The sequence below is a fragment of the Callorhinchus milii genome, unplaced genomic scaffold (assembly GCF_018977255.1).
Source record: "Callorhinchus milii isolate IMCB2004 unplaced genomic scaffold, IMCB_Cmil_1.0 Scaffold9, whole genome shotgun sequence".
Taxonomy (NCBI): domain Eukaryota; kingdom Metazoa; phylum Chordata; class Chondrichthyes; order Chimaeriformes; family Callorhinchidae; genus Callorhinchus; species Callorhinchus milii.
The window spans coordinates 6,712,492-6,727,640 of record NW_024704750.1 but is presented as its reverse complement, the minus strand read 5'-3'; the positions used below and the strand labels follow the sequence as shown (position 1 = coordinate 6,727,640).

The 15,149-nt window shown below is 39.2% G+C and overlaps 1 protein-coding gene across 1 annotated transcript; it reads right to left on the bottom strand.

Annotated features, from left to right (window-relative positions):
* Nucleotides 1-2,702: 2,702 nt before the first annotated feature.
* Nucleotides 2,703-13,495, bottom strand: adss1 (adenylosuccinate synthase 1). Its single transcript, XM_007888247.2, has 13 exons — nt 13,172-13,495; nt 9,572-9,674; nt 9,400-9,462; nt 9,034-9,084; nt 8,730-8,796; nt 8,327-8,434; nt 7,385-7,466; nt 6,375-6,501; nt 5,316-5,470; nt 4,932-5,056; nt 4,467-4,564; nt 3,883-4,032; nt 2,703-3,532 (listed from the first exon to the last, which is right to left on the bottom strand). Exons 1-13 carry the CDS (start codon nt 13,343-13,345, stop codon nt 3,480-3,482), a joined length of 1,356 nt encoding a protein of 451 aa, XP_007886438.1. The 5' UTR covers nt 13,346-13,495; the 3' UTR covers nt 2,703-3,479.
* Between the last annotated feature and the right edge of the window lie 1,654 nt (nt 13,496-15,149).

The window sequence follows — 15,149 nt, the reverse complement described above, 5'->3', positions numbered from 1 at the left end:
TAGTTATTATAGCATCATTATGGCGTTAAAGAGAATGTCTGCACTTTCAGAAATCCTATTGTACCTGCTATTGCCAAACAATATCATGATCCAAGGGTGTGTTAGTCTGGCTCAGTCGGTAGCACTATTACCTCTGAGTCAGAAGGTTGTGGTTTCAAGGTCCACACTAGGATTTGAACTCACACAGTCTAAGATGACATTCCATTGCAGTGCCTGGGGTGTGTTAAATTGCCAAGGGTGCCATCCTTTGGATGAAATGTTAAACCAGGGTATTTAACACGAGGCATGTTAAGTATTTCTATTGCTGCATAACCCAGGCTATTAACCCCATGAGGACTGCAATAGCATGATACTAAATCCTAAAATGAACCATATTTAAAATGTTTTTTGATACTGCTGTTTTTAGATACTGTTGCATAATAGGAAATATTCTTCATTTCCTTAATGCTCCTTCAATTTATATTGTGGACTTAAAAAGTCAAACAACTTAAATTGAAAACAAATCATGAAGAATAATTGTGGTGCAAATAAATTGCAAACTGAAATACGGATATAATTAATCATTTGATAAACATTTACAGCCAATATTATTCAAAACATGAGGCAGAATGCAATCAAATTCGGTTCAAGCCTTATGATAGCATCGAAAGCCCACCAGAAAAGCCAATCCCATTAGATGTCTTTGGGAAACCCAATGACTACCGCTGGAAGACCACTTATGAAGAAGCGTATAATACATACCATGATCCAAGGGAAGTAAGTTAAATATTCTCTATTGAAACAAATTAAATCTAAGTGCAGTAATTGAGGTTTTTAGCATGCAATCGGCTGAAACTAGGGAAATACCTAGATTGCTCCCCATCCTATGCATAAGATGTTCTTCAATGCCACACTGCTCCAACTTGTCTGATTGCACTATCCTGCCCCAATTGTACTGCACAAATTAATATTTTTTGAAGAAATAAATAATTAGAATTTTGTTACTCTCAAAGCGCTTTGCAGGTAACTTGACAGGTGTCAAGTTTAGTGATTGTTAAAGCAAAATTCATACCAGCAGGGTAAAACAAACATGAATGTTGGCTAAAACACAGGGAATGTTGGCTAAAACACCCTTTCTTCTCTCAAAAGGTGGTGAATGTATGGAACTCACTATCCCAAAGGGCTGTTGACGCTCAGTCCTTGAACATATTCAAGACTGAGATAGATTTCTTATTGCAAAAGGGATTAAGGGATATGGGGATAAGGCAGGGTTAGGTTATTCGCTGGAGTTAGATTAGAAGATCAGCCATGATTGAATGGCGGGGCAGACTCGAAGGGCCGAATGGCCTATTCCTGCTCCTACATGTTATGTTCTGGATTAGTCGCTCTGCTCTTCTCAAGTAATGTCATGTCATTTTTATTGATCAGACTAACAAGACTTTAGTTTAAATTGTCATCCAACAATGCAGTGCTCCAGTACATTGGAGTGTTAGTCCAGTCTGTAAATCTCTTGTGGTGCTTGGCTTAGAGATGAGAGTACTGCAATCTAAGCCACGTTGGTACCTGAGTAACACAGGACTGAGCAAATAGTATTGTCCCCACATGCTATTGGTAAGAGTAATATGATTGTTACAAATGTTGTACCAGGGTGTTACTTTCCAACGGACTACAGAGGAATTTAAAGCAAGACTGCCTGGGTGTCAGCATCTAGAAGTGAGTAAATGACCAGCGTTTAATAAACTTTGGAGGTGTAATGATAAAATGAAATGGTACTGATAAAATAGAGAAATTTGTAGATCCAATCCCGCAAACATTTGGATAAGTTGAAATACACCTGCATTAACATGGACGTTCAAAACCCTGTACAGTACATAGATATTGTATATCTTAGCAGTAGTCCCTCCTCACCAATATCCTTATTTCTACATCTATTAATGGTATCTTATTCTCTTTCACCTCAGTTACTTATATACTTTGTGTATTGCATAAGTTTACTGTTTTAATCCTCTGTGATGCCCTTCCCTTGAGTGTCTTGATTTTACATGATATATTCACTATATCCCAGTGGATCCCATTATGAAGTTTGTGTGTGTGGGAGTGGGCAGGGGTTCTGCTTCAATACACAGAAAAAACAGTAATCAGCAGCTGATCAGAGTTTAGCATCAAGTCTGATGCTTTAGAGTGTATATTGAAATACATAATTTAAGATGAAACTTGCTTTTGCTTCAGCCTGGTCCAGTGCCACCAACAGGGACTATTCAGCTTTGCGGTGGCAAGATCACTTGCTGGTAAGATGCATTAATTTCACCTTCTGTAGCTCCAAAATTGTGAATCGAGTTGTTCAAATCTCAGTTAAAATTGAATTTACTTTTATCTAACGTCTCATGACTTCTAACTTGAAAACCAAAACGTTCATTGCTGTTAACCTCAGCCTTTGTTTTACTAAAACAAAGCTTCCAATTTTAGCAGTGTTACAGCTGGCAATTTTTATATATTTTTTGTGGGGGACAGAGGAATTGAGGTGCTATTTTAAAAATGGAACGAGCAAAATAAACTAATAGTCTTTTACAGCCCTCGTATTCCTTTTTGCTGCAGTTATTATGATTCCCAAGAATCATCAGACTGTATAATGCATCATTTACGTATCTGCTGGTTGAGTTGCTACATTTTGTAGATTATGATCAGGAATGAAATGCAAAAGGAAAGTATCACAAGTGCTTCAATTGTACCTTAATAGTTGTTTGTTTAATTAAACATTACAGTTTCGAGGAAGATCTAGCTTGTGAAGAGCTAAATACTTATTGCAATCAAGGGCAGCAGGCTTTGGGGGAAACTCCAAAAATCTCAAAAGATGTATACGGGCAACCAGATTCCTATCGCTGGAAGACAGAATATGATACATCATTCAACATGTACCCTGATGTAAGTCACAATATACAGACAGGTGAAACATGATTTATTGAAGTGTTACATGATTGCAAAGGATTTGGAAATAACAGTTCTAAACATATCTTACAGGGTACATGGAAATAAGAGCACCAGCCCATCCATGCAGATCATTGAAATTGGCCAATTTCAATAGTTGCGGGAAGGTCATTTTGAAAGCGGTCAAATATGAAACCAGCTCTGCATGTGCTGAAGGTATCTAATAAATATAAAATCTCATTCTTGGGCTGGCCTAAAAAATTTTTTTAAATTAAAATAATTTAGTTCTGTTTATCCACCAGGACAATGTTAACTCCATGAAATGGGTAAACATATTTCATGAAGAGAGAAAAAAGTCATGGATTATCCCTGAATTCTGATAATGTCAAACGAACAACAAGTACATGATGCTTTAGGAATTCTGTCCAGTAAATAATGAACCTCATTGGCAGTTACGAAATTGTGAAATTATGAATTGCACTTTGCACAACGAGAAGCACAAAAAAACATCAGGTTTTGTTTCTTGAATAATATGGTTTCTTATTCGATTATCCACCTGGAGCCCCGTTCTTCATTTAGAAGAGTTGGATCATGGACTCTCTTGCTTTCCCCACACCAATCCATTTAACTGAAAGAAAACATAAAATTCATTCACATTGTCCAAAGGTTTGCTCATAAAATTGAAATATAGACTCAAATGAATACCACATCTGTATCAGCAGAATGAATGTATTATGTTACATGAGTCTTAAGAGGAAACTAGACTTTCACATGAGGGAGTAACGAATATGGAGACTCATGGAGCAAAAATCCAAATGGCTTGTTTGCGTGTTGTACATTCCTTGTAATCCTTGAATTTAAAGAAAATTCTTTCAAACCAATGGTTGACAAGTTTACTCCCATGTAAATTTGACATTGAACTGACATGGTCACAGCTAAAATGCTGCTGTGTACTTTTAGTACTCCCCAAAAACTCACTTGGAACTCCAACATGATTTTCAACATATCTAATGTAGCTTTGAGCTTTTGGTGGAAGATCACCCCAACTCCTAGCATTGGCAGTGCTGCTCTTCCAGCCTGGGAGTGTTTCATACTCAACCTCCACTTGATTCAGGATTTCCTGGTTTGCTGGAAAAGAGAGATTAATGGTTAATAGTCAAATAATGGTAATCTGGCAAGACAAACAATGTTAGAATACAGCAGAATCTCCTAATAACACATTGCTTTGTCGCTTGGTTCACTTATACACTAACTTCACTTTATAATACCGGGTACATCAGGCACAGAATGCCAAGTATGGGTTTAACGTACAAACTGGATCTTGAGAATCCTTACTATGAGCATTTTATTCATCTTGAGCACAACTGCTGTACCCATTGGCTGGGTACAATAGTGTATATATTGTGAAATATGTACAAAATATGTATACTAATATGTATATATACTGATATGTATGTATGTGATATGTATACATAAAAACAGGTTCATTTTTGATAGGAATGAAGGAAACAAGTGTAGAACGCAAGATTAAAAAAAAAAGTTTCATTGAGAAGCCTGAATACCTGGAAAATATGGGATCCTTCTTCCATTCAGTTTGTAGGCTAAACCAATCTTGATATCATCAAAGACGTCCAGGATATCCAACTTTGTTAATGCTAAACTGTAGAATGAGGAAGAATATTGCTGTTAAAACTGATTGAGAGTCAAATTCTTTAGTCACCTTTTATGCTGGGATCTAAAGCATACATTATAACATCTCATGCTAAATTTTATTATTTCGGATTTGGTGGCACAGTTAAGCCAACCTATTCAGACACACCTTATATGCCAATACTAAAACACTAGACATCCTCCAAATCAATGTACTGTATATAGAGAGGGCATTTGAATGGGAGATGGAGACAATTCATTTGTTTTTCCACCATAACCACCTTGATATAGGTTTTAAATCCCTTTCCTGTATGACCCAAGAAAATGACTGTTCATTGATACAGTTACTAAACAGAAGTGTGATGTGATGTACTCACGCAGTAAATCCGTTGATCATATTGGCATACTTTAAAATGATTAAGTCTAACCAGCCACAGCGTCTTTTTCTGCTTGTAGTGACACCCACTTCATGACCCCGACTCTGCAGCAGGTCACCAGTTTCCTGAAATGTTCCAGGTCAGAGTTTTAGCAATCACTACTCAAAGCACCTTGAGAGCTACAGACAGTACTTACAGTTCAAAATGCAAAAATCCGACAGTCAGAAAGCTAAACAGAAAAAGAAAACCTACAAACTTTAGTGATGTTTTCACAATTTTAGCATTAACTACTGCATAACCCTATTATGAGTAAACAGCTGAAAGGTAGAAAATCTCACCCTGTGTTCATGCTTTCGAGTCTGTTATTGTGAGAATTGCACTTACATTGACTTGTTCAGTTGGAAAAGCTCCAATACCCACTCTAGTAGTATAAGCTTTCACTACACCATAAACATCTCCAATATTCGATGGAGGAATACCAAGCCCTGTGCACACTCCCCCAACTGTGCAATTTGATGAGGTCACAAAAGGATAAGTCCCTGTTGGAGATAAAGTACAGCAACGATTCAGATAAATAAATAAATAGATGATAAATAAATGAAGCATATTAGGCTTAGATTCAAACCACAACTTACACATTCACACTGTCTGAAGATATTCTTTTCACGAGTGCTGGAGAATCCTACAGAGTTCATTATTACCCAATGCTTAAATTGACCATCTACTTAACTGCAGAAAATACATTCCATTCAGAGATACCATTCAATTCCATTCAACATTCCAAACCATCAACAGTGAGTCACCAGACAGGAATGTTTCACGCACAACCTTCATTAGATTTCTGCAAATAAAGTTGTGAGTGTTTCTCTCCTATAAATAAACTCCACACAGTTCAGATAACCCTGCTGGGGTATCCTTCTCTAAGCTATCTGGCACTGCGGCCATCAGTAATGCTCCATTTTAGACTTCAATAAACACAAAAATTGTATCTCACAGAATAGCACTTTTGAGTCGAGGCTTTTTTTATGTTGTTTAAAAACCTAAATTGCCAAGTCATTGCTGACCAAGAACATTATAGATAGATATATTTCTTATTGCAAAAGGGATTAAGCGATATGGGGATAAGGCAGGGTCAGGTTATTAGCTGGCGTTAGGTTAGAAGATCAGCCATGATTGAATGGTGGGGCAGGCTCGAAGGGCCAAATGGCCTACTCCTGCTCCTACATGTTATGTTATTAGCGTCAGTATGAAATACTCAAATGTAACTTCATTTATCAGTGTAATATTGATATTGAAAGAAAGAAATGGTCGACTAACAGGAATGGGCTTCAGATTGTCAAATCTCAAGCTGCTTGCGTTACTTTCTCATCCAAACTCCAGTTGTTATTCACACTTCTGTACAGAAAAAGTATGGATCAAGAACTTGTGCTTTCAGAAACCTACCAAAGTCTATGTCAAGTAGTGCTGCGTTAGCACCTTCCACAAGGATTTTCTTAGATGGACCATGCAGCACCTCATACATAAAGTAAACACCATCTCGTACCATCGGCCTTATCCGTTCAGCGTACTCCTAACAAAACAATGAGAGTCTCAGGATTAAATGCTTCTGTAGCTAAAAGATACAGACAAACCGGCAACACAAGCTCCACTTAGAGCAAGCCTTGGTTCAAAGCAAATCTGATATATTTTCAGAATTTCTGCCATTCATTTCTGTGCAGCAGATTTAGTGTTAAATCTATTTCTCTTCTAAACAGTGACAAAAATGATACCATGATACTGGAAATGTATCCCTAGCAATTGATGACTTCCTCAATTCCAATCTAATCTGTCAACAACCTCTCAGGGGACTGGGCCAAAGTGGCCTTCATATAAGGCTGGCCTCTGAGGAAAGGTTCCTTGGTGTGCAAACTGGGCTGTCTGTGGGTGGTTGTTAACAGGAGGTGCCTGTTTGAACAGGTTTGACTGTAATTGCAATTTTGTCCAAAAGTAATATTTTATTGGTACATCTGGAGCTGAATGCTACATATTATGGCATCTGTTCTCTGCAGTGAAACATTTGTTCCAATGCCTCACCCTAACAAATTATTAATGAGCTTTGTAACTATCCTTCTGGTGCACTTATGCACAGTGAATTGCAGCTGAATGTTAGTGACCTGAAATCTCCCGCCACATTAAAAAGAGCCAGGAGCAGCAGTGCCAGCCTCATCCATTTTTAAAGGGAAATTATAGTTTAATGACATTTTATTCAGTTACCCTATTAAGAACAAACAATCCAATGGTCATGCAGCACATGCACTTTTTGAAAGTGGGTTATTTAATCAGACTGGTCAAAGAGTTTTGGGGCCCGAGATTACCATGCGAAAATGTTTACACTGATGTAAACAGAAATAACGTGCATGATCAAAACACAAATGTCATGCTCAACAAGTAGAGACATAGGTTCTTTATATTACCTTTAATTTGTTAAGTTGTCCTTCAATGTCTACTTTCAGACTGGGGAACATAGACTGGTATTGTTGAGCCAGAAGTTTAAATCTATTAAAGATTAAAGAGTAAATGCTCTAGTACTTCTAATTGTATACCAATTCTACATTCTTGTTTCTGTGGTTTGAAGCCACCAATTTTCCCACACAAGCTTAGATTTTGCTTTTGGTACAGATTAGGATTTTGACTTCTTAGCAACTGTTAAACAAAGGCTCTCTTTATTGTCCTTTCTTTACTAAAATGTCTAATAAAGGAAAATGGTGACTTCATGTAGAAATGATTCTGTCCAGTGGAAATGCTGAGATAATTCAAAGAGACAGGAAGAGCGAGATTGGCAACAAGCGATAGGATTATCAATGGATAAAGTGCAATAAGCAGCGCTAGATGGCCAACTAGCAAGGTAAGGTATTTGAGGGTAATTGGAACTACTATGATGCCTTTAGAAAACAAGATTTTTAAAATATATAGCAAGTGGAAAATAACTTTTTAAAAATACTCTGCTGCAGGCACCATGCATTCCTGCCCAGTTTGGATGTTGGGCAGGTGAGAACATAGAACAATTAAGAACATAGAAACATAAGAATTAGGAGCAGGAGTAGGCCATTCGGCCCCTCGAGCCTGCCCTGCCATTTGATAAGATCATGGCTGATCTTCAGACCTAATTCTAATTACCTGCCTGCCCTATTCCCATATCCCCTAATCCCTCTATTTTTAAACAAATTCAGCCTTATAATCATGATAGATGTTCTTTTATAAGACAGTATCATTTGGTACCTCTATTTTCTCTGGCCAACAGACTGCAGAAAGCACAACAGTCACATACTGGGTTGGTACCTTACCCTATCATTTAAAAATATATGTATAAAACGGCATTTAATCCCAATGTGTACCTTCAGATTGAGGAATATTACCTGCAACGAAACTCATTAAAGTCAGCCAACAGGTCACAGACACGGAGACCGGTGCGTGCTGCTTTTGAAGAGTATGTTGGTCCTATCCCTTTCTTTGTGGTGCCAATACTAAAAAAAACACAAGCTTCTTTAAGAGGTGGTGTAAGAAAGGTGATTCGTCATTTATAACATGCTGTCTGGTAAAGGAAAATAGTGTCTTTACCATTGAACAGCAAACAATCTTACAAAGTCATCCTTACCTTAAAAGGGAAATGGTTCACAAGAGCTGTAACAAATGAATGCACTTATTTTCTAAGCAATACCTGTCTCAAACTGCTTTGTTTTGCCAAATACAGTGACTCACTCACTCCAATGAGTAAGACCATGCTACCACCCATATGTTAACACTGTTGTGTATATTTACGTTTTTCCTTCCTGTTCTTGTCGTTGCACTTCTTGAAGTCCATCGACAGCTTGATGGAAATCAAACACTGCCAAATTCAATAGGAACACAGGTCAAGATAAAAAGGCTAAAAAAATGTGTTGCATTGCAAGTATTGCTCATGTCTATTAACCAAAACTGTACAGATAGATCAACAATGAATAGGGGTTGAAAGCTGTTCTTCTACATCACTTCCTAGAAGAACATTCAAAATAATTTGATATTAAAACAATTTTAAAAACGGCTTGATCTTAAAGTTTCAGAAGTAACTTTTAACAATACTTACCTAAGTGTGCTCTGTCAGAAATGATCAGCCTTTTCTCCCAATCCTTCAGCCCTTTTTAAAAAATTAGCAAGGAAAAAAAAATGAATAGGGACTATATGTAAAAGTTAAAACCTATTCAAATAAGTGGTTTATGTAGGAAGGCCCAATAGAATAATTTATATTATATTAAATTGTACAATAAGTTACAGCATATTCTGTGAAGTAATTTGAGGACATGCTAAGGCTCTATATTAAATGAAAGGATTATTCTTATAAATAGTGATGATATAATTTAACTTAAAGCAATATTTTAGATTACTCTGCTGACTGTCATCCATTTTCATACAAACATCTTTAAAGAAATGCTCCTCAGTTTCCCCAACATACCTTTCTTTTCATTTTTATCAGCCTCTTCAAACAACCCAGGTAGATGGATAACGACACCATTACCTAAAATAAAGGCAAATCTTTAAAGCTTTTATGCACTGCAGTCAATGATAATATTTAACAATTCATCAAAACCAACTCAGGAGGACACTCACCAGACCCATTTACTTACCAATAAAGGAAATGGCTTTTGGATTAATAATGCCACTCGGTAAAAGGTGAAAATCATATTCTTTTCCATCTACAACAACTGTGTGGCCAGCATTGTTTCCGCCCTGTAAGATGGGAGGAAAAGCAAATGATTGTTGGAAAAACCTGTGTAAGATGCATAAACTCTCGCTGGGAAAATACAAAAGCAGGTTTTTAATCTGAACAGATTCTGTATCCCTAACATCCGTACAGCGTACTCTGTGAAAGGCAACACATGAAACCTTTAACCTTTTTCTTGCTAGTGATATTATAAAAACAGCAACTAATCATAGCTGTTGGACTGAGCAAGCAATTTCCACTGCTCCCCCTACACAGACACATAGCCATATCCAAGTACAAGAACAATCTCCGCTTTGCTACAGGGGTGTGGTGTGGGGGGGGGGCAGAGAAAGAGAACTTCCAGAAGTTAACTGAGACGTTTTGGAAATAACTGGTCAAAGAACCTACAGTTATTTTTTAATCCATGTAAAATGTCTTAAAAATGCTTCTTGTCAGATACTTTGTAAAATGCATCATTTCTGCTTGGGACAAAATGCACTGAGTCCAAAATGCGCTTTTACTTTAAAAAAAACTCTACTCTGAGACTCCACTGTGGTTGGTTTCCTGAATGAATTTAGAAATACTGTATTTTCGGGGGTGGAAGGAAAATCCTTAACCTGATGTGAATGATGTCACCTCTTGCTAAACTCTGTGTGGCTGCCAATGAGACACATTTAACTGACCTTCTCAGATTCTAAGCTATGGCTCCAGTGTAATGTGCAGATACTCCATTGGGGAGAACAACACTAAATGCATTCCTTAGATCAATAAACAGGAATGTAATGGTGGCAGGCAAAAGCGGCATACATTTTTTTTGTGGCAGACAGAGGCTACACAGTAGACAGAGTGAGGAGCAGGACACACTTAAGTTCTGTAAGCATAGCCGCAGAGTCTTGCAATGGTTTGCTCGTGTTTAGATTATTAAACCCATCAGTCATAAGGACTATAAAAAGGACTCGTGACAAAACTGGCACGCTCAGGTTACCGGAAAGAAAAGTCAACACTCAGCACACAAAGCTGAATTTGTTTTAACTCAATGCCATTATGTACAGATTTTTTAAAAAAAAGCTGACATGGTCTGGAATATTGTTTTCCCGGCTTGATTTCTTAAATGCTCTCGTTACTGACCTCTCCAGTGTCTTCCTCCACAAGCTACAGCTCATCACAGCATTCATTCCTCAGTCAGTAAAGTCTCCATCACTGCACCCCAAGTCCCCCTCAGTCTCATCCTTTCCAAGCCACAATCTTGTCCCACTTGGGGACTGACTTCAGGATCATTATTATTATTATTATAAGATTCTCGCTCATACTTTCAAATCTCTCCATCCACTTGTCCCACCCTACCTCAGCAATCACCTCCAGCCCATACTTGTGCTCATTCCACAAACTCAACCTTCAAACTCTCTTCTCCTCCACCCCATCATTGGCGGTCTAAATTTCAGCCTCTATATACCCCATTTTCCAGAACCTCCTCCACAAATCCCTCCGGCTCATATCCCTTTCAAAGTTTCAAAGGTCTTTCTAAAAACCTACTTCTTCGACTGCCTTCAATCACTTCCCTCCTGCCCTCTCCACTCTCTATCTTGTCCAGGCTTCCACACCATTTCTAGAAAGTGCTTTGAAATGTTATCCTATGCACAAATCAGCCAGAATCATCCTGGGTGGAACACTTTACTATGCTGGGGGAAAAATCATCAAGTCAGATTTGATCCCTGGATAACAACAAAAACTCTGAACATGGCGAGCCTAATGACTTGTATCTGCACATCATCAATTTAGCCAGAAAACAGAAAAGGCTTTCAAGCTGGCTAGTATGAAAATACCACAAGAAATGCATTCAGTAAAAACAAGTAGAATATTGAAGTACAGCTGTAATGTACTGCTGCTTAATTGATCTATTACTTTGGATAATGAGTTGGTATGTTTATACCCACATTTTGGAATGTACTGTTTTACTACCGCAAAGCACTGTGGATGAAATCATATTCTTTTTCATCTAAAACTGTGTGAACTTTATTGTTTTATTGAAAATGGTTTATTTAAGAACAATAAGTCAAATACTCTTGCATGCATTGAAGGGAATTTCTTCCCAGTGTCCTGGCCAACAATCCCCAAATAAAATTGGTCATTCATTTCATGGCTGTTTGTGGGACATTGTTGTGTGTAAATTACAAATTGTGTTCACCCACGACATACACAGTCACTCCACTTTGCAGTATAAGCCGTGAAGGGCTTTGAGATGTGCTGCGTCAAATGTAAGGATTATTTCAAGACTGTTGAGGCATCTATTAGTTTCCTCAAACATGTATTTGAATTAACATGAAACAAATCCACACGAGTTAGCCACTTTGTGATTTCGGCCCATTGCAAAGTACAGTGAGCGAAATCACAATTGCAAGGCAACTAATTTTAAGTAAGCAGTAATATTAAAAAAAACATGATGTGGCAACAAAAAAGGTTTTTGCACCATTTAAACTAATCATTAAAAAAAAAGTCTTGACATGTTAATGAAAACAAAGTGATAAATTAAAGGCAATGGATAAAATGGTTGATGTATCGAAACGACATGTTCACAGAATGTGACCGTACACGAAAGAAACATGATTTGTTGTTGTTCCCAGTTTCAAGGGTCAGTTGAGGTATCGTGTCCTTGGGAGTCAAATTTGCACCGTCCTGATTAAAGTTCAGCAACAAACTGAGCAAGGACAATAACATTCTGTGGAACAGATTCACTGATCAGAGAAACACAGCCATTAATCCAACAAGCTTTCTCCAATACAATTGCCGCCAGCATCAAGAATTGTGGAATTCAATTTTTTTTCAAAAAAAATATAGAGGTGTTTCCAAATTTGGTTTACTTAAGAGTTAAAAAGAAGTAAGATTCTTTGGCTTAACCTCAAGTTATTTATTCCACCAGACAGAGCCTGTGTTGGCACAGAACTGGAAATTTGCTCGTTTGGTCCATCGACCTTGGTCAGGCTACTTTTTTTTTGGATTAAAAAAAAAGAAACCAGACAGAATAAGCACTTTATTTTTAGTTATGTTTGAAGCAGGGTTGTGTTTCAGTGGCTGCATAGCCCTTGGCAGCGCTCCGTCTACTCTCTTCATCATCTCAACCAGGGGCAGAAAAAGTTGTTAGGTTTATCTGTTTTGGAAACAGGATTTCTGCATCTCTTCCCCAAAACGTTTAAATGACTTTAAATCAAACCAAACCACCCCCCCACCACCCCCTGCAACAACAACCATCACCTCGAAACACACACACACACACACACACAAAGTTGGTGCATAAGACACAAAGGAGAGAGAGTGAGAGAGAGAGAAAAAGAAAGGTAAAAGAAAAGCAGGATTGATTGTGTTTGATGCGCAATTCACTCACCAGCTGTGCGTAATGACAAACCCCGAAGCCATTGCTTTACCTGCGAGGAACCCACACCCTCTCGCACACACACTCCCTCTCTTTCTTTTCCCTCCCTCCCTCTCTTTCCCTCCCTCCCTCCCTCCCTCCCTCGCTCCCTCTCACCTGGCACCTGCACACAACGTCAGCGTCGACAGCCAGCAGGTCAGTGACTTTGCCTTTCCCTTCATCTCCCCACTGGGCGCCCAGGACCACGGTCACCTTGTTGCCCCCGTTGCGCGGCCGCTTGCAGCCTGTGTAGTTCCTGTGGTCGTTGCCCCTCCGGCCCGACTCGCTCATGTTGCCTCTCTCCCTGTGTCTGTAAACCAAGCCACTGAGTTCAGCTCAGCTCAGCTCAGCCCCTGAGCTGCACATTTGCTCGGCATCACGTTACATTGCATGGCATCGCATTGCACGACTCACACGCCACACACACACACTCTCTCTCTCTCTCTCTTCTGCACCTGGCAGGTATGGCAGAGTGCCCATGGCAGCAGGAGGAGGAGGTCAGGCAAAACAACAACAACAACGACAACTATTTTGGGCAGTTGGCAAGTGAGCTGGTACATCTTTGGGACACTTTGGGATGTCCTCCCGACGTAAAAGGCGCTCTATAAATGTCACGTTGTTGTTGTTGTACCCCTAAAGTTCCCAACACCAAGCAAAATAAAAAAGTTATCGTAATAATTGTTGCAGAATACACAGCAACAACAACATTCAAAATTACCTTTATAGAGCGCCTTTCACGTCGGGAGGACTTCCCAAGGAGCTGGACAGTCAGGGGTCAGGACCTGAGCATGGCGAAGGGATGGGGTGGGATAGGGGGGAGGGAAGGCAGAGAGGTGGGAGGGCGACTGAAGGACCGATCGAAGAGGAGGGTCTTGAGACGGATCTTGAAGGAGGCAAGGGAGGAAGCGAGGGGAAGGGACTGTGGGATGGAGTTCCAGAGTGTGGGGGCAGAGAGGCTGAAAGCTCAGCCACCGATGGTAGGACGGGTCGGGCGGGAGACTTGGAGCAGACCGGAGCCCGATGAACGGAGGGAGCGGACAGGTTGGTAGGGAGTCAGCAGGTCAGAGAGGTAGGAGAGGGCAAGGCCATGGATGAGCATCTTGAATTCGATCCTTTGAGGGATGGGAAGCCAGTGGAGTCGGACGACCCTCAATAATCCCTCAAGCAAAAAAACAATAATAAATTTGTCACTTCAATCCATGACTGTTTGTGGGTCACTGCTGTGCGCAATTGGCTGCCGCGTTTCACCCACAAAAATACAGTCAATACGCTTTACAGTATATTCTGTGAAGCGCTTTGAGACGTCTAGATGTGAAAACCGCTATATCAAATGCAAGGATTATCATTATTACTATAAGCAGTAATAACTGGGACTCTGAATAGCTTGTTTGAACACTCTTGAGCATGGCGATGGGTTTCTGCAGGTGTCAGAATCCCAACTGACCAAAACAAAATCAATGACATTGTGTGAACCCACTGAAGAGACCTCTGTTTGCAATCATTCCCAGGTACAGCAATAATTATCTGTACAAATTGATTAATTATAAGCAATACATCATCCAGAAGAGGGTGCTGTGGAGCAAGCAGGAAAATTGCTGGAGCACAATGAAAAGTTCTGAACCCTGATGTGTAAGAGAAAATATGTACAATCATTAACTAATGAAGGTATAGCAACCTGTAACCAATCAAATAAAACTACATTATAGTGAAATTCCGTAGGCATTTTAAATGAAAACAGCAGGAATTTATTTTACATCAAGACTTACATAAGTCTTATGTGAAATAAATTCCCCGGCTGGGTGAAACCTCAGGCAAGTTTTCTTACTCCACACGCCTCTGTTTACCTAGCAGTTAGTAGGAACCTGGTTGTTAGTTGATTGGATTCCCTTGAAATATAACTAAATAAACGAACAATTTGGTCACTCATTTCAAGACTGTTTGTGGGACACTGCTGTACGAGATTGGCTGCAGCGTTTCGCCCACAAAATACAGTCAATCCGCTTTACTCTTTATCCCGTGAAACACTTTGGGACGGCCTCCCAATATGAAAGGCGGTATATCAAATGTAAAGATTATTATTATAACAATTGATCAG

Excerpts from the sequence above, each read along its gene's own strand:
- adss1 (XM_007888247.2), bottom strand. The coding sequence starts at position 13,345 with ATGAGCGAGTCGGGCCGGAGGGGCAACGACCACAGGAACTACACAGGC. Across the intron at positions 8,797-9,033 it reads TTCTGACAGAGCACACTTAG|TGTTTGATTTCCATCAAGCT; the intron begins GTAAGTATTGTT and ends TGAATTTGGCAG. Across the intron at positions 8,435-8,729 it reads CAAGAACAGGAAGGAAAAAC|TATTGGCACCACAAAGAAAG; the intron begins GTAAATATACAC and ends TGTTTTTTTTAG.